Raw genomic sequence first — 25,393 nt, 5'->3', positions numbered from 1 at the left:
GAAGGAAAAATGCCTCGCCCCTTGGCAGCCATGTTTTTCAAGCAAACATAACTATTTTCGAACTCATCCAAGATATCATTGAGACCAATCTTCAGACCAAATTTCATGAAGATTGGACAATAAATGTGGCCTCTAGAGAGTTAACAAGGCAAATGCTGACGCCGCACAACGCACGGCGGACAACGGACAAAAGGCGATCACAATATTTCGGGTAGCATATAACTAGAGTGTTAACAAGGTTTTACTATAGCCATATAAGGAAAAATGCCCCGCCCCCTGGCAGCCATGTTTTTCAACCAACCGACATCATTTTTCAACTCGTCCAAGATATTATCGGAATGAATCTTCTGACCAAGTTTCATGAAGATCGGACAGTAAATGTGGACTCTAGAGTGTTAACAAGATTTTACTATAGCCATATAAGGAAAAATGCCCCGCCCCTTGGAAGCCATTTTTTTCAAGCAAACATAATTATTTGCGAATTCATCCAAGATATCATTAAGACCAATCTTCTGACCAAATTTCATGAAGATTGGACAATAAATGTGGTCTCTAGAGTGTTAACAAGGTTTTACTATAGCCATATATAGCAATATAAGGAAAAATGCCCCGCCCCTGGTGGCCATGTTTTTAAAGCAACCAAAACCATTTTCGAACTCATCCAAGATATCATTGGGACAAATCTTCTGAACAAGTTTCATGATGATCGAAAAATAAATGTGACCTCTAGAGTGTTAACAAGGTTTTACTATAGCCATATAAGGAAAATAGCCCCGCCCCTGTGGTGGCCATGTTTTTCAACCAATCGGCATCATTTTTGATCTTGTCCAAGATATTATTGGGATGAATCTTCTGACCGAGTTTCATGAAGATCGGACTATAAATGTGGCCTCTAGAGTGTTAACAAGATTTTACTATAGCCTTATATAGCCATATAAGGAAGAATGCCCCGCCCCTTGGGCGCCATGTTATTCAAGCAAACGTAACCATTGTGAACTCATCCAAGATATCATTAAGACAAATCTTCTGACCGTATTTCATCAAGATTGGACAATAAATGTGGCCTCTAGAGTGTTAACAAGGTTTTACTATAGCCATATAAGGAAAAATGCCCCGCCCCCTGGCGGCCATGTTTTTCAACCAACCGGCATCATTTTCAAACTCCTCCAAGATATTATTGGGATGAATCTTCAGACCAAGTTTCATTAAGATTGGACAATAAATGTGGACAACGACGACGGACGAGCGACAAAAGGCGATCACAAAAGCTCACCATGAGCACATTGTGCTCAGGTGAGCTAAAAATAAGTAAGATCCAGTCCGAAGGCCATTATAAATTCTGCAAAAAAATCCTTATCTTACCAAGGTCTACACATTATAAAGATCACTTAAGTGTAGACGTTTTAAAGATATTTACCCATATTTTGACGAGCTATCAGACTACTCTTCTAGTGATTGAAATATGACATGATATAGACTAAGAGTTGCTAAAGAAACAGGTCAGGTTGACATGATTATCATCAGGGACTAGAGATTTTCAGGGCCTTGCGGAGCATCGTAATTTGTGTATACCATTATCTTCTACCTGAAATTTGTTGATTAACCCTTTACCACTAAGATACATATTTTGACACATTTGTAGTCGCTCAGAAAGGTAAATTTATTTAAAGACCTTACTTACATGATTTAAATTTTAAAGGCTTCAATTCCAACCCTTAGTTACTGATGAGTAGCAAACAGCAAAAAAACCTGAACAGGCTGCGAGTTACTCACAAGCTGTTCTGGTTTTATACTGTTTGCACATAGCCATTTTCACTTTGCTTTTGAGTGGGAAAGGGTTAAAGTAGAAACCGTGTAATGAGCTCGGCATTTTCCATACAATTTCGTAAGATTTCTTGCGATTTCTTTGTAACTCGAAAATGTCTGTTTGCTGTCGGGAATTTGAATATTTTTTATCAAACACAATTATTTTCTCTGCATATTTACTTTCATTATATCGGATTTTGATACATCAAACTAATTTACCATGAAAGAAAAGAAAGTGTTCCATTTTTCGTAATTATTATAGGGAATTCCTGGGAAACCCCCAAGGGAGATCACTCTACTATCAAAATCAAAACGCAATGACAAACAAAAATGAATGGTAACAATCGTAACAAAAAGGACGTTTTAAATCTAAATCTTAGAGAAAGGTTTCTGTTAATAATAGTAATTTACTACTATAGTAAATTACTTCTTTACCACATGTAAGCTAATGGATAGTTTACAGGTAGACTTGTCATCCAAACCAGATAAAATCAAAAAAGGAGAATACCTCTCACATTCAACTGTATTCAGAAAAAAACAACACACAAATACATTACTGAAAATTTGAAAATTTCACAACAGATAACCAGCTTTTTATAACGGTTAACCATTTTGCAACTGAATCAAGACAGATGTATATGCTTTAAATTAATATGTCAGTAGTCAAATAGTCAATAGTTGTCAACATGGTATAACACATATTGAACTTCATTACAGTATCATGGCTATATCATATCCAGCAATCAGGTTGGCCTGAAGCTAGACATGTCACAACAAATGAGAGGTGAACTTGACTTCCCTCATCAGATAACTGGATGCTGATCTTAAACAGATACCAAGCCACAAAGCTCATTCACACTAATGTGGGAAAAGGTTTATAAATAGTGAGACTGACTAACAAGATCCTACTATGTTGTAATAGACAGTTTTAAATCTATGGTTACTCCTACCAAGTCATGTGAAGCAATATATACTGCAAGCTACATAGCAAATCATGATGAATCAAAGAAAATGATGAATAGGATATATTATTACACTCTTTTCTAAGATTGCATCAGGATGACAAATTCAATTAAGCTACTTTTACAGCACAGTTAAGTGTGACATAAATCTTCTTTCCATAAAGGATACTGAGGAGTCCATGCTATTAAACTGACTCGATGGTTTCTAAATATATATCTGCCTATAAAGATGTGAGGCAAAACTTTTGTTAGGAAAACCCAAAGGCAAGATTGAAAACTTATCTGATAAAAGTAAATAGACAAAATAAGTGATTCATGGAAGACTAAAATATTTCTGTAGACAAAGAAGACATTTTACATCTCTAATGTGAAAAGTCACCACCAGAAATATTAAATATCAAACAAGACCTTTAATGACCCAATTAAACAAAAATGAATTTCAAAAGCAACATTTGCCGCCTATGCTACAAAACCATCTTTTATTTTGTATTCTTACATCATACTTGCTAAATGTAAAACAAAACAAGTGGTCCCAGATGGGCACAGAAGGCTCACCTGTGCAATGGGGTATGGTCAGTTTTTAACTATAAATAAGAGGCATGATAAGAACAATTTTTTAAATGACCACAATCTGATGTCATTCAACAAACATCATAGCTGTGTGTAATTTGGTTTCAAACATATATTGTTTAATTGTATGCTTTACAATTAGGTACACACTATTTCACATCTACTCATAAAAGTGGGCATATTTGGACAACAGGGCACGATTTGAACAAATTAAGAGGGCCACTATCTAATGTTACATCTCTTGTTGTTTCAGAGAAAAATATTTCATATTATTACATAATACAAGTGTAAATAAATCATGTGAGCTCTGGGAAGAGGCCTTCAGTTTTTTTCCTCTAAACGCATTATAGGAGCAAATTTTGGCAGAGAGCTAATATAGGATATAACAAACCAAATATTTAACCTCTTCACATTCAGTTTCAGGAGATATTTAAGTTTTAAAGTTATTTACTACATAGTCTACATTAATCATGTGACCCATGGGCAAGGCCGGATTTGACCCAAGGGTCATGATTTAAACTAACTTTGCACTGGAAATTCATCTGATGTTACATGCAAAATACATTTATCAAAGCTTTGGGTTTTTTAATTTTGTAACTGTATAGTTCTTTACATTATATCATGAGCGACTCAAGTCAAGGACTGTTTGTTGCCAGAAGCATGATTTGAACAAACTACCTTAATAGAGGACTACTATATCATTCCGCTTTTATGATATTTTTCGTTTGAAGAAAGTCTCTTCTAAGCAAAAATCCAGCCTAGGCGGAAAGTGTCAACCCTGATTAGCCTGAGCGAACTGCACAGGCTAATCTGGGACAACACTGTACTATATGCAAATGCATTTAACCCCCTTTTCACAGAGTGTCGCTCATTTTTAAACTGCTCAGAGACTTTCAGATGCTGGCTCACATGATCGAAGGGCTGCTGCACAACAGAACGCATGGTCTACTAACTAATATACAATTAATACATCAAAACTGATTTCTGACATCTTATTTCATACTTTACAATAATGAATTATACTGTTACTATTTTTTGTACAAATTATAATTATAACCTACTTTAAATAATGTTAACAAACAAACTTATCTCTTTAAAATAACTACAAAAGATTATAAGTAATGAAACAGTATTATTGTTCACTGGAAAATAAATACAAGTGAAAGCTGATATCAATACCATTTCAAACATGAATTATGCTTCAACAACTCCAGTTATGCACATAAATGTAAGTACCATCTAATTAAAATAACAAAATCATGAAACCAACCTGGACTTTTTTGGCAAACATTACATCCCAATTACCAGAGGCTATTTTCCTGCATGTACTCTGTTCCTTACTTGACACAAATATTTTATGGTTTTTAAATTGCTGCAGGACTAATTTAGGTTGTTGACTTCTTTAATTGCCTGTGCTTAATAGACTAAAAGTATTAATATTCACTTTTTACTCAGTTCTCTGAAACAAACAAACATCAAACTACAATTATATACCATAATGAGCATGTTCACAGTATTGTGGGAATTGTATCATTTGTGCACAAACATTATACGTTATTCAATAGCCATACTGAAAACTGCATGAGTTACAGGTAAATAAATACACCCTACTGCATAGATATCATTACAAAGCATATTTTTCTTAAACAGAATACCACAAACTAATAGACATATAACAGTGTCAAAAAATTATCAAACCTGTCAACTGATACAGTTATAGGTTTTGAAATACCATTTGAATGAGTTGGGGTGTCAAACAGGCCTCATTACAATTTTTAGTAATGTCCCTCCTATCAAGTTTGACACCTTCGATGAATAAGATGGTGTATACATTTTCAGTTTGAAACATATGAGTCGTGTTCTGAGAAAACTGGGCATAATGCATGTGCTTAAAGTGTCGTCCCAGACTAGCCTGTGCAGTCTGCACAGACTGATCAGGGACGACACTTTCCGCCTTAATTGAATTTTTGCTAAGAAGAGACTTCATTTAAACGAAAAATGTCATAAAAGCGGAAAGTGTCGTCCCTGATTAGCCTGTGCAGATTGCACATGCTAATCTGGGACGACACTTTATGCACATGCATTATGCCCAGTGTTATCAGAACCTGGCTCATATATTAACCCAATAATAAAGTGTAAACATTAACTTTACTGACCTGTTGTGTATTTGAACCCTTTACCACTTAAATACTTATTTTCACGCATTTGTAGTCCCTTAAAATGCTAAATGTAATCAAAGACCTTTCTAACTATAGATACAAATGTTTAAGGCTTCATTTCCAAACATAAGATACTGATCAGCAGCAAACAGCATAAAACCTGAACACACTGCGAGTTACTCGCAGGCTGTTCTGGTTTTATGCTGATTGCACATTGCCATCTTCACTTTGCTTCATAGTGGGAAAGGGTTAATTAAAGGCACCATGTCTAATAAATAGTCAATACAAAATACCACCACACTTAAAAAGAAAACTTTCATAAATAATAATCTTACATTGTAATGTTATTATTTCAGATTTCAAGCATAAATGTATTAAAATAAAATAGATGTCTAACTGAATCGAGTACCCTTAACTGGAAATTCAGTCCAGGAATGTTTCTTTTACAAAATGTACATACACAAGATAAACGATAACCCAATTATTATGCCATCATCTCAATTATAATGTCATCATCTAAATAAATAAAACTTCAGTAAAATCTGAGTTGCCAACAAGTTAATATTTACTTAAGGTCTTGATCTTTTATGTCTCTTCAATTGAATACTTAAGTTGAATATTTATGTTTTTTTAATACTTGAATGAAGCAGCAAGCATTGATCATCAATATCAAAGGCGGAACGATCCATCATCCTGACAGGTAATTAACCAATGGCCCGTGCTGATTTTTATTGCTCTACACTGATTAATACTAACCTACTTGATCAAGTGTATAAACAAGTGTCCAGATGATGTGATGTTTGATAAGATGTTATCTTTTTGGGTAAAATAAGCATGGACACTAATTACCCAAATTATAAGAAAATTTGGTTAAAAATTCTAAATGACATAAACATTATTAACATGATTCATGATGGTTCAATCATTAATGGATTATATATTTTTTTAGGTATTAAGCATGTAATCACAAAAGTCATTACTGCAGTTTTCAAGGACATCAACTTTCTCATTACAGCTGGACAACTTTGACAAGGCACTGATGAACTCTATGAGAATAAATGAAACATTAGGATTTAATATGAGAAATATTTGCCTCCTATTATGTTTGAGCATGTTTTGCACAAGTTTAATTTGACTTTAACAGTTAACATGGTGAGGGACACTTCAAGCTTTTAAAATCCCTTACAGAATAAAAACTAATTTATTCTTTGTAACGGTACTTTACTATATTCATGCAGAAGTTTAATATCACAAGGTAAATATTGGCGAGTAATATCAAACCAAAATGTTAACTACTATTACACCAAATGACTTAAAAAATCATACATCAACTCAAATGTAATAATCCAAATAACAAATTGAATACAAATCAACTGTATTAATATTAATTTGTAATAAATAAGATAATAACTGCACAATACAAAAGCCATTACCAGTTTCTTGAAGTTCATAATTCCCCTAGTAAGTCTTCGTTGTGATCTGTGTTTTGGTGCTTTCCCTGGCATTCTTTGGCCAAGGTTCAAACTTGCATCGCGTGAGGCCCCCTCCTCCTGCCTGCCCACAGGTACCCCCGGGCTTCCATTTGGATTTCTGTCACATTCCCCAGAGAATACACCCAAACTGTGTGATCCATTTTGTGAAAGCTCATTTGTCAACATAGTTTCCGCAGATCTTGGAGACAGTCTCATGCCAGTGTTAGTGAAGTCTTCAGTCTGCTTTCTAGACAAGCTCTTGGTGCGTGCTGGGCGCTGTGGGACTGTTGTGGGATCCATTGGGGCAGGTGACTGGGTGGATTCTGAACTTCGCTCTGAATTATTTTTACTTTCAGAAGATGAACATGTTAAAGAACACTCAGACTGCTTTATTATGTCACATTCCAAAGTTTTGTCGACACAAAATGTTTGCAAATATTCACGAGCGACTGCAGAGTTATTACTATCCCTGTTTAAAGCACTAACCCCATAAGATGGGGCTAGAACCTCATGTGTGACCCCTACATCTTCTTCCTGGTCCTCAAGGTCAATGTCATGTGTATCACCTGGTCTAGCAGATCTTCTATCCCCAGCAAGGGCACGCACTGTAGTATCACCAGTTGAACTCTCAGATTGGCTACATACAGAAATGCTACCAGTAGATGTTAGTGAAACACCATCTGTCTGACTTTCAGCCTGTCTACCTCTCAACCAGTTTGACTGAAGGGAAATCACAGGGTAGTTTTTCTTCAATGAAGATTGATATTTAGGTTGGTTTTGATTGATGTCTGTCCCAGTCAGCAGTTTGTCATGAACCTCTTGCCTTGTGTCCCCAGGTGTAGGGATACTGGGCTCACTGGCGTTATGACTACCACCCAGACGTCTGGAACCAGTCTGGTACTTGTCCAGTATGCTCTGATAGCGGTCAGAGGGTGTCCGTCTAGGGGTCAGCGATGACCCAGATATCACAACTCTGCTAGGGGCAGTTAACCCTGCATCTCTTGAAAGTCCTGATCCTGGACTGGATCTTGCTCTAGCATTTAAGTTACTCCTCGTTAATCCCACACCAATACTTCTCAACGAGGGCTTATACTGTCTTGAATTTGTCCCGTCACTCATTCTGTCATATTTTAACAGCAACTTTAGCATGCGCACATAATTAATTTTCACACAACACTTGCCTTATACAGTATCTCATAATTTGCATAAATCAGGGAGTATGAAAGAAGCAAGTGAAACTACTGAATGAAGTATTGAGAGCTACAATACTGCACTCTATATATCCATCTCAGTATGGGGGCCTGCTATTGGTGTTAAATGTGTTTCCATGGCTGAGTAACCTCAGGTAAAACATGGTTTAATATGGAGACCTAGTAAATAGATTGCTTATAGATGTTTCCATAACCTTTTTTAGAATTATGACCACATTATTACAATAAAACCTCAATTAAAGGTAGACATTTTGATTGTTCTAGTAGCTACACAGTTCAAACTGTTTTTATTCACTCCATACACTGGTTAATTAAAACACAACGCTTTATTAATGTTTTTAATCTTTATTATACCTTTTTTACGGCATTTACTTTCATTAATTTTACAAACAGTTTAACATTAATATCCAAATAAACAGTCTCTGCTTTTAAACATAATGTTGTTGTCATACCTTAGTGATGGACACATTGGACCCATAAACTGTCTCTAAAATCCATACAAACCAAGAATTGCTAATGAATCTGGTGTCTGCATTATTTCAAGGAGATACAGCATTAACCTGGCCCTCTGATAAACATAAAGAGAGAGTTCAGGAATGTTTCCATATAAACTTGAGAACAAATGAATATAGAAAATTAACATAAGTTTATCAACACCATCATAAATTTACTGCATTTTGTGACACTCAACTTTATACTTTACCTTGAAAATGTCATTAAAGTTTTTAAGAATACATGGCAAATTAAGTCCATGAACATTATTGAATATGAAATTTAATTGTTCCAATTTTTAAAAATTCTTGCATTTCTTGATGAAAGTTACACTTTTTTTAAATTGAAACAAGATGCGTTTGTGAAAGACAATGTCCCCCTATATGACGTTTGACCTTGAAGGATGACCTTGACCTTGACCCTTCACCACTAAAAATGTGCAGCTCCATGAGATATACATGCATTTCAAATATAAAATTGCTAGCTTCAATATTGTAGAAGTGACATTACATGAGCAATTTTGACCCATATATTTGACCTTGAAGGATGACCTTGACCTTGACCTTTCACCACTCAAAATGTGCAGCTCCATGAGATCCACTTGCATGCCAAATATCAAGTTGCTATCTTCAATATTGCAAAAGTATTCATAAAATAAGCGATTTGGGCCACATATATTTGACCTCTGACCTTGAAGGATGACCTTGACCTTTCACCACTCAAATTGTGCATCTCCATGAGATACACAGGCATGCCAAATATCAAGTTGCTATCTTCAATATTTCAAAAGTATTCATAAAATAAGCGATTTGGGCCACATATATTTGACCTCTGACCTTGAAGGATGACCTTGACCTTGACCTTTCACCACTCAAAATGTGCAGCTCCATGAGATACACATGCATGCCAAATATCAAGTTGCTATCTTCAATATTGCAAAAGTATTCATAATATGAGCGATTTTGGCCACATATATTTGACCTCTGACCTTGAAGGATGACCTTGACCTTTCACCACTCAAAATGTGCAGCTCCATGAGATACACATGCATGCCAAATATCAAGTTTCTATATTCAATATAGCGAAAGTTATTGCAAAATGTTAAAGTTGGCGCAAACCAACCAACCAACAGACCAACCAACCAACCAACAGACCAACCAACAGACAGGGCAAAAACAATATGTCCCCCACTACTATAGTGGGGGACATAAAAATATCAGAAATGGTGCGCCCATTTGCACACCATGACACAGAAGTTCATAAAGTTATGTGCATTTCATGTGGTAAAGTATGCAAATAAGTTGAAAGATCCCACATTTAATATTTGTGAAGATGTTGCATACAGTACTGAATAGATTGTTTGTATGTGGCCTAATATTATTATGCTGTTAATAAGAACACAATGTAATATACTATTTCAAAGGTATGTCATACAAACATAACTATTAGACAAACATTAACCAAACAGACTTACAGCAACTTTACTCTTTCCCACTCAGAAGCAAAGTGAAAATGGCTATGTGAAAACATCATAAAACCAGAACAGCCTACGAGCAACTTGCAGACTGTTCAGGTTATATGCTGTTTGCTGCTCATCAGTATCTAAGGGTTGGAAATGAAGCCTTTAAAACTTGGAATACAGTTAGAAAGGCCTTTAATTTTGTTTAACTTTCTAAGGGACTAATAATGTGTAAAATTATGTACCTAAGTAGTAAAGGTTAACAGACACATCAAAATTAAACATACAAATAACCAACCTCTTGTACTGGTTCCTCACATAACTGCCTGTATCTCTGCCGTATAGTGCCAGTTGTTCTGTACTGGCCAGGTGTTACCAATGGTCCTGTAGACATTTATCTCGCATGAAACCATACAAACTAATGACACCAAAACCATGGAAAACCTTGCCATTATAAAACAATCCAAACCAACAGTTCAACATTAAATACAGTACACATTCAAGGAAATATTTAAATCAATGCAGCACAAGAGGAAATGTCATTCAATATAAACTGAAGTACGATCCCAAACTGACCATGACATGCTTGATAAAAACTTAATGAAACTTCTCATTTCATCAATAGAACGGACATAATGGAAACAAAGTCAAGTCTAAGCATTATGCCTTGCCATGGAGGACAGCAGAATGTCATAGCTTTCAAATCTATAATCTACTTGAACACCACACCTAGCTTTTAGAGGACCCAGGAAAACATCACCAGGAAAATACTGAGACACACTTGATGAGAATCAAGATGGTTACTTCAAGCTCTCCAACCTGTCACATCAAAGTATTATGTCATCACACAAAAAGCATCACCTAAGCTGTAAATGATTGAAACTGAAATAATGTTCTTTTTCAACTGTTACTGATTGTTCAACAATAATGCAGATGCTGGATTCAAGTCAAACCTATTGTGTGAAAGCGTGAACCTTAACATTGAAACTACCTGTCAAACTGAATACTTTCTTATTATAAAAGAAACAGTATGCTACTTACCTTACTTATTAAGAATACTTAAAAATATATAAATATTTGTCTGTATGTGAGAATCTGTTATTAACTTGCAACACTTGTTACATGTAAGTACTTTACAGCATAATAATTTCTAAGGTATAGAACATATTCTTCAAATGTTAAAAATCCTTCTTTAATCATTGATCCTATTAAGATTCAAATGACATCCAAAAAGCACAATTGAATATCATATATTAAGCAGTTAAACTATTTAATATTGAAGAGAATGTGGAATTTGTTTGTGATAATCAAATGAATACATCATGGACTCCATGCAAAACTATTGAAACTCCACCGCTTATTTTCAGGAAATATATTTTTTTGCAATTTTCATTATATTTTAAAATGATATAAATATACTGCAAAATTAATAGAAATGTATTTTCAATGTTTATAGTCTAGGTTTTCCTAAACTTACTGTAATTAATAAAATCTTGCCTTTAGAAAAGATCTATAATTTTTCAAAAATTAAAGCACACAATTCTTCTAAATTCATAGCTGAGAATTTCAAATATTTTAGTATAGGATAGCTTGGCATTACATTTTACCAGTGTAATGGTATTTTGCATGCAAAACTATCGCAATCGTAAAAAGTTCAAAATATAAAAAACTAGAGCTTTGTCACAGACGTGACGAATACCCCCACATGCCGCATTGACACATAATATTTTGCATGTCGTCTTCACAAAAAACAGCGGACACCATGCTCAATTTTTAAAACACACTTAGTGACCCTTTGATCAGGTTTTTGACCCAGAAAGGTCCATGTTCTAACTTGGCCTTAAGATCATCTCCATAAAACTTCTGACCAAGTTTGGTGAAGATCGGATGTAAACTACTTGAATTAGAGAGCGGACACCATGCTGAATGTTAAAAAACGCACAAAGTGACCCCGTGACCTAGTTTTAGGCCCGGAATGGACCATGTTCAAAATTGTCCTAGAGATCATTTAGATAAACTTTGTGACCAAGTTTGGTAAGGATGGAATTAAAACTACTTGAATTAGAGAGCGGACAACATGGTGAGGTTTAAAACGCACTAAGATACCCTGTGACCTAGTTTTTGACCCGGCATGACCCATATTCAAACTTGACCTAGACATCATCTAGATACAACTTCTGACCAAGTTTGGTGAAGATTGGATGAAAACTACTTGAATTAGAGAGCGGACAACATTGTGATGTTTTAAACGCACTAAGTGACCCCGTGACCTTGTTTTTTACCCAGCATGACCCATATTCAAACTTGCCCTAGACATTATCAAGATACAACTTCTGACCAATTTTGGTGAAGATTGGATAAAAACTACTTGAATTAGAGAGCGGACAACATGGTGAGGTTTAAAACACACTAAGTGACCCCGTGACCTAGTCTTTGACCCGGCATGACCCATATTAAAACTTGACCTAGATATCATCTAGATACAACTTCTGACCATGTTTGGTGAAGATTGGATGAAAACTACTTGAATTAGAGAGCGGACAACATGCTTAATGTTTAAAATGCACTAAGTGACCCCGTGACCTAGTTTTTGACCCAGCATGACCCATATTCGAACTTGACCTAGACATCATCTCGATACAACTTCTGACCAAGTTTGGTGAAGATTGAATGAAAACTACTTGAATTAGAGAGCGGACACTTAATACGGACCGACCGACAGACCAATAGACTGACCAAGCGACAGACAAGTTCACTCCTATATACCCCCCTAAACTTCGTTTGTGGGTGTATAATGACAAAAGTTCAAGCGATATTATGGGTATTTTTCACTGTTGAATTGAGCTGAAAGAATTAACAGGTCAAAAGAGTAAGTTAAAGTGTGGTTACTGACAAATTATCTGTAACTCATCTCGCTACCAGTTGTTTATAAAAATATATTTTATATTATATATTTTACGTGACCCACCCAGTCCGTTAAGCCGAAATGATCCGTAAAACAAATGGTGTCTTTGTGTCGTATAAACGAATCTGCACTAAAACTAAATTTAGGTTCAAATTGTTCATGCGTGATCAGTTGTCAAACGAAAGTACGGTTGATATTCAAATGCATTATTTTTCTCTTTCCGGGATATTGTTTTAGTATGTTGATGCTGGATTAACAAATATAAGTGTTCATGAAGTGAAAACACCAAAAATAAACAACGGTTGCGATAGACACCTATAAACTGTTAGATGCCCATAATATCACTTTAATTTTAATTTTACTATTTCATATGTAAAAGACTGTTATGTTATACTCACATTAAATAGCCGCTGTCATAAAAATGTATTTAAAAAAATAAAATATTTTTTGCCTCTCATGTAAAATTTTCAAAAAGTGAGTTACAATAGTTTTGCATTAAGCCCACAACAAGGTAAATAGTTATTAAATTTTATTTCAAGCAATAAATAGACATTAATACTTTCAATAGAAGGTAAATAATTTAAAATAATAGCAAAGCCAGGGAGTTTTAAGTCTGAATCAGTTAACTGTAGGTACTTCAAAGGCTGTCCCCAGTCAAGATGTGACCTTGTACATGTAACCCGACACTGGGACAATTAGTTTAACATGAGCCAGATATGCTGTGCAGTTCACCCTCCAAACCTGACCATAATAGGATCAGTTATGTATGTCAGTCTCCCCTCCAGGGGAGCTGTGTCCACCTTGATGTGGCCTCATGTTCATTGAGGCCTCACAGACAAACAAGTTATTCTGATTGTGTTGCTCATTAACAATGTCTTCACATGGCGATATATACCCATAACTTAAAATGTCATATTTCTGTAATAATATTATTAAACATATATTTATAAAACAGTGCTTATTTACATAATTTTAACTGTTTGTTTATTTTTTTAGGGAGATTTCATTTGCATATTTCATATAAATCAATGATAATTTGTGTAAACTTATCCACAGAAGTGTCCAATCCCTTTATATTGTTCTGCGAATATTGTCATTCAATTGACCTTTCTTAATTAAATATACACCAAATACATATTACTTTTTAAACTTAAAAAGGGACAGTACATGTGATTCACTAAAAAGACTTCAGTGCCAGGTGAGGTAAAACATATTGACTAACATAAATAATAACAATAAAATAAATCAATAATTTTAATATAAACTTATTCTACCAATAATTGCATGATGCTGAGAATTATGCAAACGATAGGTACAAAACTATTTTCATTTATTAATAATTGTTTCACAATGATTACAATTGAGATAGTGATGATAAAAAGGACGAATAGTAAGCTTATTTAGCAGACAGGAACATATATAAGATGACCTACATCCATTTCTTCAACTGAATGGCTGTCCATAAATTCACTCAATATGGCGATGTATATCGAAGAAAATACCATTTAAAGTATACTTAATTTATAATTAGTCTTCGCTGGCTAATTTACATTAAACTGTCATTAATTTTGTTAATATGTAAGTAAAATATGAAGTATAAATTACTATTCTTTGATAATTTCAGAGTGGTTAGGATTAAAATCAATTTGCACATATTCTATTGAGCATTTTTTTTAAACATGACATAGATTGCACGTATATTAAGCTCTTTTATGTTAAAATAACTACATTTATTATATACCTGTTTAATGCTTTTAACAAAATACAGGTTTATCAATCGTTGAAATAAAATAAACGTATTAAGCTACTCACTGTTTCCAATTCCGTATTACCATACTAGCCGGACTACTTCGACCCATTTAATGACGTCACATTACACGCACCGAAAATAGAAATATTTTATATTACAAAATATATTACGTAGTACATCGTGTGACGTCATTTCTGTGACAAAACACAATAGTTTTATCTAAACTCTGTAAGGACATGTCGGACGTGGTGTTTTTTAACAGTAAACTATGTGTTAAAAACGTATTTTGGAGTGTGTGTTTATCATGCATAAATGTATATTTCGATAGGAATACAATAAAATAGTGTGGTTTAAACTAAGTTTCGATAAAGACATGGAAGATAGAAGTGGAAATGCATATCGTTTAAACGTTTTTGTTATAAACATTGGATTAAAGTTGTCATCTTAATATGTTATAAAAATTGGATTAACGATGGCATTAAGGTAAGCGTGTGTTTTCCCGGTTCGAATGTTTACATGTTAATTTACATAAACTGTATTCATACGCGTCTTAAATAAACTATGGCGTACCGTTTTAGTCATTGCTTTGTCAGTTTTGTTAAAGTAAAAAATACATTTGTTAACTGTTTTCGTTAGTTGTTGTTTATAATAAAAGGAATATTACGCTGGTCAATTGTTCCAAGTTTTTTGTATCACTCTCGTGGCTTGTGCTATTTCACATCACACTTGAGGTTCCGCCTCTCGTGTGATACGTCATCACACAAGCCACTCGAGTGATACAAACTCTTGGAACAATTGACTAGCGTAATATTCCGTATGTATGTTTCAGCGACATTCTTCAACAACAACTAGAACATGCTTTCACTTGTTAATAAATATGATGAAGATTAAGAAAGCAGTGAACTAATAATTGCCAAAACAAGCTTCCAATAATTTCCTTTTCTAGTAAATTAATAAGCCTTTTTGTAGACCACCATGATAAAAAGATACAAACTCTATTATTAAGCGTAAAAAAAAATCCTAGTTTAAGTAACAATGACATTAACCTTTATCTAACTGGTCCATGTATAATGCATGCATGTAAACTACAATCATACAAAATTAAACAAGAGGGCCTGAAAGGCCCAAAGTCGCTCACCTGAGATAACAAGATATTATTGGGACAAATCTTCTGACCAAGTTTCATGAAGATCGGAAAATACATGTGGCCTTTAGAGTGTTAACAAGGTTTTACTATAGCCATATAACGAAAAATGCCCTGCCCCCTGGCAGCCATGTTTTCCAACCAACCAGCATCATTTTCGAACTCGTCCAAGATGTTATTGGGATGAATCTTCTGACCAAGTTATATGAAGATTGGACAATAAATGTGGCCTCGAGAGTGTTAACAAGATTTTACTTTAGTCATATATAGCCATATTAGGAAAAATGCCCCTCCCCTTGGCAGCCATGTTTTTCAAGCAAAGGTTACCATTTTTTATCTCATCCAAGATATCATTGGGACAAATCTTTCATGAAGCAAGTTTCATGAAGATCGGAAAATAAATGTGGCCTCTAGAGTGTTAACAAGGTTTTACTATATCCATAGAAGGAAAAATGCCCCGCCCCCTGGCGGCCATGTTTTTCAACCAACCGGCATCATTTTCGAACTCGTCCAAGATATTATTGGGAAGAATCTTCTGACCAAGTTTCATGAAGATCAGACAATAAATGTGGCCTCCAGAGTGTTAACAAGATTTTACAATAGCCATATTTAGCCATATAAGGAAAAATGCCCAGCCCCTTGGCAGTCATGTTTTTCAAGCGAACGTAACCATTTTCGAACTCATCCAAGATATCATTGAGACCAATCTTCTGACCAAATTGCATGAAGATTGGACAATAAATGTGGCCTCCAGAGAGTTAACAAGGCAAATGTTGACGTCGCACAACGGATGACGGGAGGCGGACAAAAGGCGATCACAAAAAAATTGCATTCAAACTCATGGTTTTGAGCTGAGACAGTTTTTCTAGTTTGTCAAACATTACATGGCATCACACAATTTCATCGTAATAACTTAATTCGAACTCAATTTATTAACCAGAAACCATTGTCTCTATTTTTAGTCACAGTAACCTTGACCCGGTTGGCCCAAAACGCAATCCTAAGCTATGTCTGCATGTAAGCTAAATATATTTCATACAATTTCAATGCAAATCCTCTATCCATACTAATTATATATCTCCTGTAACAGTGACCTTGACATGTACTTGACACCCAAAAAATTACAATACCAAATTAGGTCTTCATGCATGATTGCTTAGTTAAAACAAGATTAGACTTTAGTACTTGTAAACCGAGTTTATTGCAAACTGAGTTATTGACATGAAAATACATTTTTATCCCCACGCTTTTTGAAAAAAAGGTGGGGATATTGTGGTTATCTCCGCTGTCCGTCCGTCCGTCTGTCCGTCCGTCCTGGCCACTATCTCCTCCTACACTAAAAGCACTAGAACCTTGAAACTTACACACATGGTAGCTATGAGCATATGTGCCACCCTGCACTATTTGGAATTTTGATCTGACCCCTGGGTCAAAAGTTATAGCGGTTGGGGTGGGGCCACGTCAGAAATTATCACTCATTTTTTTAGGTTATTTTACATTTACTTCTTTATTTCTACACCGATTCACTTCAAATTGATACTGGACCTCTCTTATGACAATACGGTCAATCTCAACCATGCATGGCCCCATTCCCAACCCTGGGGCGCCCCGCCCACATAGGCCACACCCACCAAAAATTTCCATTTACTATAATTTTTTCATTTCTACACGGATTCACTTCAAATTGATACTGAACTTTTGTTATGACATTAGGGTCAATCTCAACTATGCATGGCCCCAATCCCAACCCTGGGGCGCCCGCCCACATAGGCCACACCCACCAAAAATTGCCTTTTACTATAATTTCTTCATTTCTACACCGATTCACTTCAAATTGATACTGAACCTCTCTTATGACAATACGGTCAATCTCAACTATGCATGGCCCCATTACCAACCCTGGGGCCCCGCCCACATAGACCACACCCGCCCAAAATTGCCTTTTACTATAATTTCTTCATTTCTACACCGATTCACTTCAAATTGATACTGAACTTCTCTTATGACAATACAGTCAATCTCAACTATGCATGGCCCCATTACCAACCCTGGGGCGCCCCGCCCACATAGACCACACCCACCCAAAATTGCCTTTTACTATAATTTCTTCATTTCTACACCGATTCACTTCAAATTGATACTGAACCTCTCTTATGACAATACGGTCAATCTCAACTATGCATGGCCCCATTACCAACCCTGGGGCCCCGCCCACATAGACCACACCTGCCCAAAATTGCCTTTTACTATAATTTCTTCATTTCTACACCGATTCACTTCAAATTGATACTGAACTTCTCTTATGACAATACGGTCAATCTCAACTATGCATGGCACAATTACCAACCCTGGGGCGCCCTGCCCACATATGTCACACCCACCCAAAATTGCCTTTTACTATAACTTCTTCATTTCTACACCAATTCACTTCTAATTGATGATGAACTTCTCTTATGACAATACGGTCAATCTCAGCTATGCATGGCCCCATTACCAACCCTGGGGCACACCTAGGTCAAACATTCGGCGTGGGGATACGCGTCGGCCTCTGCCGCGCCATTTCTAGTTGAAATTTATTTCCTTTTCAGCAACTGTGACTTTAACCCCAGATGTCCCAAATTTAAATCCATGCTTAGCTTTCATGCCAGCTTGCTGTACCAAAAGGCCTATCAATGCATATCAAAGTTACTGACCGGAAACCAGGTTTTACACCGACTGCCTAGATGATATATCCATTATATAAACTGTTTTTAACCAGTTCGTTTTCATTTTCATTTTACCATTAAAATATAGCATGCACTCCACTAAGAAAACAACACTGAAACATGTCCACATAATCACATGTGAATAGTGATCCACATTTTTGCAAAGAGTGATCCCGCTTCACCCAATTTAAGTTGACTCCCATGTGACAAATTAATCCGATCAATGGACAGACACGGGATTTAAACCTTTCCCATTTAGAAGCAAAGTGAAAAAAGCTATGTGCGAACAGCATAAAACCAGAACAGCCTGCGAGTAACTCGTAACGGTTATATTCCATTTGCTGCTCATCAGTTTTTAAGATTTGGAAATTTTAATGAAGCCTTTAAAACTTGATGCTCATAAGAAAGGTATTTAATTAAATGGAACTTTCCAAGGGACGACAAATGCGTCAAATACGCATATAAGTTGTATAGTGTTAATCTCTGCCACCCCCAATTTGTACCATATGTAAAGACATCGTTTAATACATAGACTTAATGTTTGTTACTTCAGTAAATGTTCATGTTATTCTGCCTTCAATAGGTTATTGACTTTCTTAAATGATACATTTACATACAAAGTTCATTTTTATAAATGCCATTTAGTAGATTTGCTAAATATCAAGTGTATCTGTAATAAGAGTGGGTATGCCATTAGTACAATATATTAACACATACCATCATCTTAGACTCAGATGCACCGCATCTTTTGTTGTGCATGGTTATTTCATATGGAACTAAAACACCAGCAGATTCATGCTCTTACAACACTTTAAGCCTATTTGTTATCACCTGTTTTGAAACAACCATGTCCACCAACACTCTCAAATTGCCACTATTAAAATTGCACCACACTATTGCATACAAATTAGTAGGTTCCTTACCACATTTTGAGGGATCATTATCCAGTACTGTTGCTTGTTTGTAATTGTGGCATTGATAACGAACATATTAGTTTATCTTTGTTTTCCATTTAGCTCTTGTGCCCTTACCATATTTACCCCTAAAACACACATGCCTTGCCAAAGTAACACTTAGGAGTATAATGATAATACAAGAGATTTAGATTAAAAAATAGTTATCCCCACGCTTTTTGAAAAAAAGGTGGGGATATTGTGGTTATCTCCGCCGCCCGTCCGTCTGTCTGTCTGTCTGTCCGTCCGTCCTGGCCACTATCTCCTCCTACACTAAAAGCACTAGAACCTTGAAACTTACACACATGGTAGCTATGAGCATATGTGCGACCCTGCACTATTTGGAATTTTGATCTGACCCCTGGGTCAAAAGTTATAGCGGTTGGGGTGGGGCGGCGTCAGAAATTATCACTCATTTTTTTAGGTTATTTTACATTTACTTCTTTATTTTTACACCGATTCACTTCAAATTGATACTGGACCTCTCTTATGACAATACGGTCAATCTCAACCATGCATGGCCCCATTCCCAACCCTGGGGCGCCCCGCCCACATAGGCCACACCCACCAAAAATTTCCATTTACTATAATTTTTTCATTTCTACACGGATTCACTTCAAATTGATACTGAACTTTTGTTATGACATTAGGGTCAATCTCAACTATGCATGGCCCCAATCCCAACCCTGGGGCGCCCGCCCACATAGGCCACACCCACCAAAAAATTCCATTTACTATAATTTTTTCATTTCTACACGGATTCACTTCAAATTGATACTGAACTTCTCTTATGACATTAGGGTCAATCTCAACTATGCATGGCCCCATTACCAACCCTGGAGCCCCGCCCACATAGACCACACCCACCCAAAATTGCCTTTACTATAATTTCTTCATTTCTACACCGATTCACTTCAAATTGATATTGAACTTCTCTTATGACAATACAGTCAATCTCAACTATGCATGGCCCCATTACCAACCCTGGGGCGCCCCGCCCACATAGACCACACCCACCCAAAATTGCCTTTTACTATAATTTCTTTATTTCTACACCGATTCACTTCAAATTGATACTGAACCTCTCTTATGACAATACGGTCAATCTCAACTATGCATGGCACAATTACCAACCCTGGGTCCCCGCCCACATAGACCACACCCACCCAAAATTGCCTTTTACTATAATTTCTTCATTTCTACACCAATTCACTTCTAATTGATGATGAACTTCTCTTATGACAATACGGTCAATCTCAGCTATGCATGGCCCCATTACCAACCCTGGGGCACACCTAGGTCAAACATTCGGCGTGGGGATACGCGTCGGCCTCTGCCGCGCCATTTCTAGTATTTATATTATTTCAGCTCACATTAATCAAAAGTCTAAACTTTTGTTAGCCATGCTCAATAAATTTTCTTCAGTAAAGCCAGTACTTTCCAGACAATGTCAGATAGGTGAAAGAAACTAAAATACCTCCTAATTGCTTATGCCTCAGATAAGACAGTGATCAGTCTCCATTTGTGACTGAGGTATAAACAGACATCCTACCAATAATGCTACCATGACTTCCAACATTTAAACAAGAGGCCCCAAACGGCCCTGGGTCGCTCACCTGAGAGACTAAGATGGAAAGAAACAAAGATTAAAACTCTTCAGCAAATATTGCAAAGTATTGGTATGAGAAGACTGACTCTAAAAATAAGGTGTTCCCAAAGAATTCACAATAGGCCTATATAGAAAATTACCCCACCCACCCTGGTGGCCATGTTTTTAATACCCAGATTTTTTTTATATATATATATATATATATATATATATATATATATATATATATATATATAAGGAAAATGCTTTTTACATACATAAAGAGAAAACTGCCCCATCCCCTGGCGGCCACGTTTTTCCACTGATCACAACCATTTTCAAACTCATCCAATATATCAATAAAACCAAGTTTTATGATGAATGGCCAAAAAATGTGACTTGAGAGTGTTCACAAGCTTTTTTAGTATATAAATTTAAGGAAAATGCCCCCCCCCCCCCCCCCCCCTGGCGGTCATGTTACTAGATGGATCAAAAACATTTTTGAACCCAATCGTCGTATTTGAACTCAACCGTCGTATCCAGGAAAAAATCTTCTGACCAAATGTCATGAAGATTGGGCAAACAATGTGTCTTCTAGACTGTGTACATGTTTTCTTATATACATATAGAGAAAACTGCCCCAACCCCTGGCGGCCATGTTTTTTCACTGATCACGACTATTTTCAAACTCAACCAAGATATCCATAAAACCAATGTTTTGACCAAGTTTCATGATGATTGGACAAAAAATGTGACTTCTAGAGCGTTCACAAGCTTTTTTTACTATATAAATATAAGGAAAGAGACCCCCCTCCTGGCCGCCATGTTTTTTTACCGATCCAAACCATTTTCGAACTCAGCCCTTGTATCCAGGAAACAAATTTTCTGCCCAAATTTCATAAAGATTGGGCGAAAAATGTGTCGTCTAGACTGTTCACATGTTTTCACTATATACATATAGAGAAAACTGCACCATCCCATGGTGGCCATGTTTTTCCAGTGATCATGACCATTTTCAAAATCGTCCGAGATATCCACATAACCAATGTTTTGACCAAATAAATGATAATTAGGCAAAAAATGTGACTTCTAGAGTGTTCACAAGCTTCTTTACTATATAAATATATGGAAAAAGACCCCCCCTTGCGGCCATGTTTTTTTTACCGATTCAAACCATTTTCGAACTCAACCGTCATATCCAGGAAATAAATGTTCTGACCAAATTTCATGAAGATTGGGCAAAAAATGTGTCTTCTAGACTGTTCACATGTTTACACTATATACATAAATATTATAGAGAAAACTGCCCCACCCCCCTGGCGGCCATGTTTTTTCACTGATCATGACCATTTTCGAACTCTTCCGAGATATCTATAAAATCCATGTTTCAACAAAATTTCATGATGAAAAAGACCCCCCCCCCCCCTGACAGCCATTTTTTTTACCAATCCAAACCATTTTCAAACTCAGCCGACGTATCCAGGAAACAAATGTTCTGACCAAATTTCATGAAGATTTGACCAAAAATGTGACTTATAGAGTGTTCACATGTTTTCACTATATACATATAGAGAAAACTGCCCCACCCACTGGCGGCCATGTTTTTTCACAGATCTGGATCATTTTCGAACTCGTCCAAGATATCAATGAAACCAGTGTTTTGACCAAGTTTCATGATGATTAGGCAAAAATTGTGACTTCAAGAGTGTTCACAAGGTTTCTCTATAGCCATATAAGGAATACTGCCCCGCCCCCTGGCAGCCATGTTTTTCAATGGACCGAAACCATTTTGAACTCAACCAACATATCATTAAGACAAACATTTGGACAAAGTAACATGAAGATTGGGCATCAAATGTGACTTCTACAATGTTCACAAGGTTTTTCTTTTTTTTAACCTAATGACCTAGTTTTTGACCCAGTTTGAACTCGGTCGAGGTATGATTGGGACAACTATTCTGACCAAGTTTCATGAAGATCGGACAATAAATGTGGCTTCTAGAGTGTTCACAAGGCAAATGTTGACGACGGATGCACAACGGAAGACGGACAAAAGGCGATCACAAAAGCTCACCATGAGCACGTTGTGCTCAGGTGAGCTAAAAATAATGCATCTCATATTGAGACATTAATTTACATTTAGTTATAATTTATCTTGAAATGTTGGTTACTTGTATGAAGTAATCATTAATAATTTATGTTACATTTAAAGCCAAAATACTAACATAAATGAACCTAAAGTTTAACTACATTAAATTCATAACATGATGCATGTATATGGTTCAGCATATATTTAACCCTTTCCTGCTCAGAGGCAAAGTAAAAATTGCAATGTAGAAACAGCATAAAACCAGAACAGCCTGCGAGTAACTCGCAGTCTGTTCATGTGTTATAATGTTGTCTGCTCATCAGTATCTAAGGGTTGGAGATAATGCCTTGAAAACTTGAATCTAGTAAGATGAAGGCTAGTATTCCATCTGTCTGTATCCGCATCTGCATCTGCATATCCGCAAAAAAATAGAACAAGTTGAAATCCACTGCGCTTAAGTCATTCATCCGCATCCGCATATCCGCACGCGCAAAAGGCGTCCGCAAAAGAACGCTCAAGTGAGCATTCTAATGCGGATGCGGACAAGATACGGACGGAATTATACAACCAACGCAGTTTTGCATATCGGGACTCTGATTTCACTTCAAATGTTTGGAAAAGCATAGCCAAGGCACTAGACGAAGATGTTTCAGGTATATACCATTTGTATTCTTATATAGACAGAATGATGATTTGTACCCTCTACTTAAATTCACGCTCGTCCTTCATATTAATTATTTCAATTATAATTTTCAGTTTTATCCATCAATAAAAGAAAGATATGTTCGACGTATGCGGATAAACGGAATATAGCTTCCGTATTATGATTTTGCGGATACGGACGCGGACACGGATGCGGATAGATGCAATACTAGCCTTAAGGTCTTTAATTAAATATCACTTTCTAAGGGACTACAAATACGCAACAAGAGCACCGCATAACGGGTGCCAACGCTCGGCTGCGGGTGCAGTTTTGAATAAATAAAAGATTGTCAGATTTTAACAAGGGCTGTTTGTAAAACATGCATGCCCCCCATATTGGCTGTCAGTTGTAGTGGCAGCCATTGAGTGAATACGTTTTTGTCACTGTGACCTTGACCTTTGACCTAGTGACCTGAAAATCAATAGGGGTCATCTGCTAGTCATGATGAATGTACCAATGAAGTTTCATGATCCTAGGCCTAATTATTCTTGATTTATCATCAGGAAACCATTTTACTGTTTCGAGTCACTGTGACATTGACCTTTGACCCAGTGACCTGAAAATTAATAGGGGTCATCTGCCAGTCATGATCAATGTACCTATGAAGTTTTATGATCATAGGCGTAAGCATTCTTGAGTTATCATCCGGAAACCATTTTACTGTTTTGTGTCACTGTGACCTTGACCTTTGACCTAGTGATCTGAAAATCAATAGGGGTCATCTGCCAGTTATAATCAATGTACCTATGAAGTTTCATGATCCTATGCCTAAGCATTATTGACTTATCATCCGGAAACCATTTTACTATTTCGAGTCACTGTGACCTTGACCTTTGACCTAGTGAACTGAAAATCAACAGGGGTCATCTGCCAGTCATGATCAATATACCTATACAGTTTCATGATCCTAGGCCTAAGCGTTCTTGAGTTATCATCCGGAAACCATCTGGTGGACTGACCGACCGACATGTGCAAAACAATATACCCCCTCTTCTTTGAATGGGGGCATAAAAAGGGTTTGAGTTCTCATTGATACAAAGACACTGTGCAAGTTTGCCAAGAAATGGATGAAAATTATGGACTTAATCACATAAAAAAAAATGAATGTTCATTTTTTCTCAAATTTAAGGGGGAATATAATTCTGAACTTATTACTCCATTATTGCTCATTTTCAATAGGGTTTGACTCATCATTCAGATAAAGACACTGTGCACGTTGAGAAATGATTGGATGAAAACTGTGGACTTTATTGCGTAAACAAGCCTTATTTCACAATTTTCTCAAATTCAAGGGGAGATTCTGGACTTTTTACTCTGATGTAATCCATTTTCAATAGGGTTCTTGTCCTCCTTAATATAAAGACACTGAACAAGTTTGAAAAGAATCTGATGATAACTGTGGACTTTATCACTTAAACAAGAAAA

At 36.2% G+C, this 25,393-nt stretch overlaps 1 protein-coding gene across 5 annotated transcripts in view; it reads right to left on the bottom strand.

The window, feature by feature from the left end:
* The window catches only part of LOC127846367 (septin-5-like), a 78,340-nt gene that overhangs the window by 31,532 nt on the left and 21,415 nt on the right, over window positions 1–25,393 (bottom strand). Inside the window, exons 1-2 of one of the 5 annotated variants that reach the window (XM_052377581.1) lie at window positions 8,633–8,673; window positions 6,931–8,089 (exon numbers count right to left, since the gene is read on the bottom strand). The exons of 3 other annotated variants lie outside the window; for them this stretch is intronic. In XM_052377581.1, the coding sequence (XP_052233541.1) occupies window positions 6,931–8,089; window positions 8,633–8,658 (1,185 nt within the window). In that variant the 5' untranslated portion in view covers window positions 8,659–8,673. Of the gene's footprint in view, window positions 1–6,930; window positions 8,090–8,632; window positions 8,674–10,429; window positions 10,605–25,393 lie in introns of those variants that run through there. One more of the 5 variants, XM_052377584.1, reaches the window with a different exon arrangement.

The sequence above is a fragment of the Dreissena polymorpha genome, chromosome 1 (genome assembly GCF_020536995.1).
Source record: "Dreissena polymorpha isolate Duluth1 chromosome 1, UMN_Dpol_1.0, whole genome shotgun sequence".
In the NCBI taxonomy this organism is placed as follows: domain Eukaryota; kingdom Metazoa; phylum Mollusca; class Bivalvia; order Myida; family Dreissenidae; genus Dreissena; species Dreissena polymorpha.
This window is presented reverse-complemented; position numbering and strand designations above follow the sequence as displayed.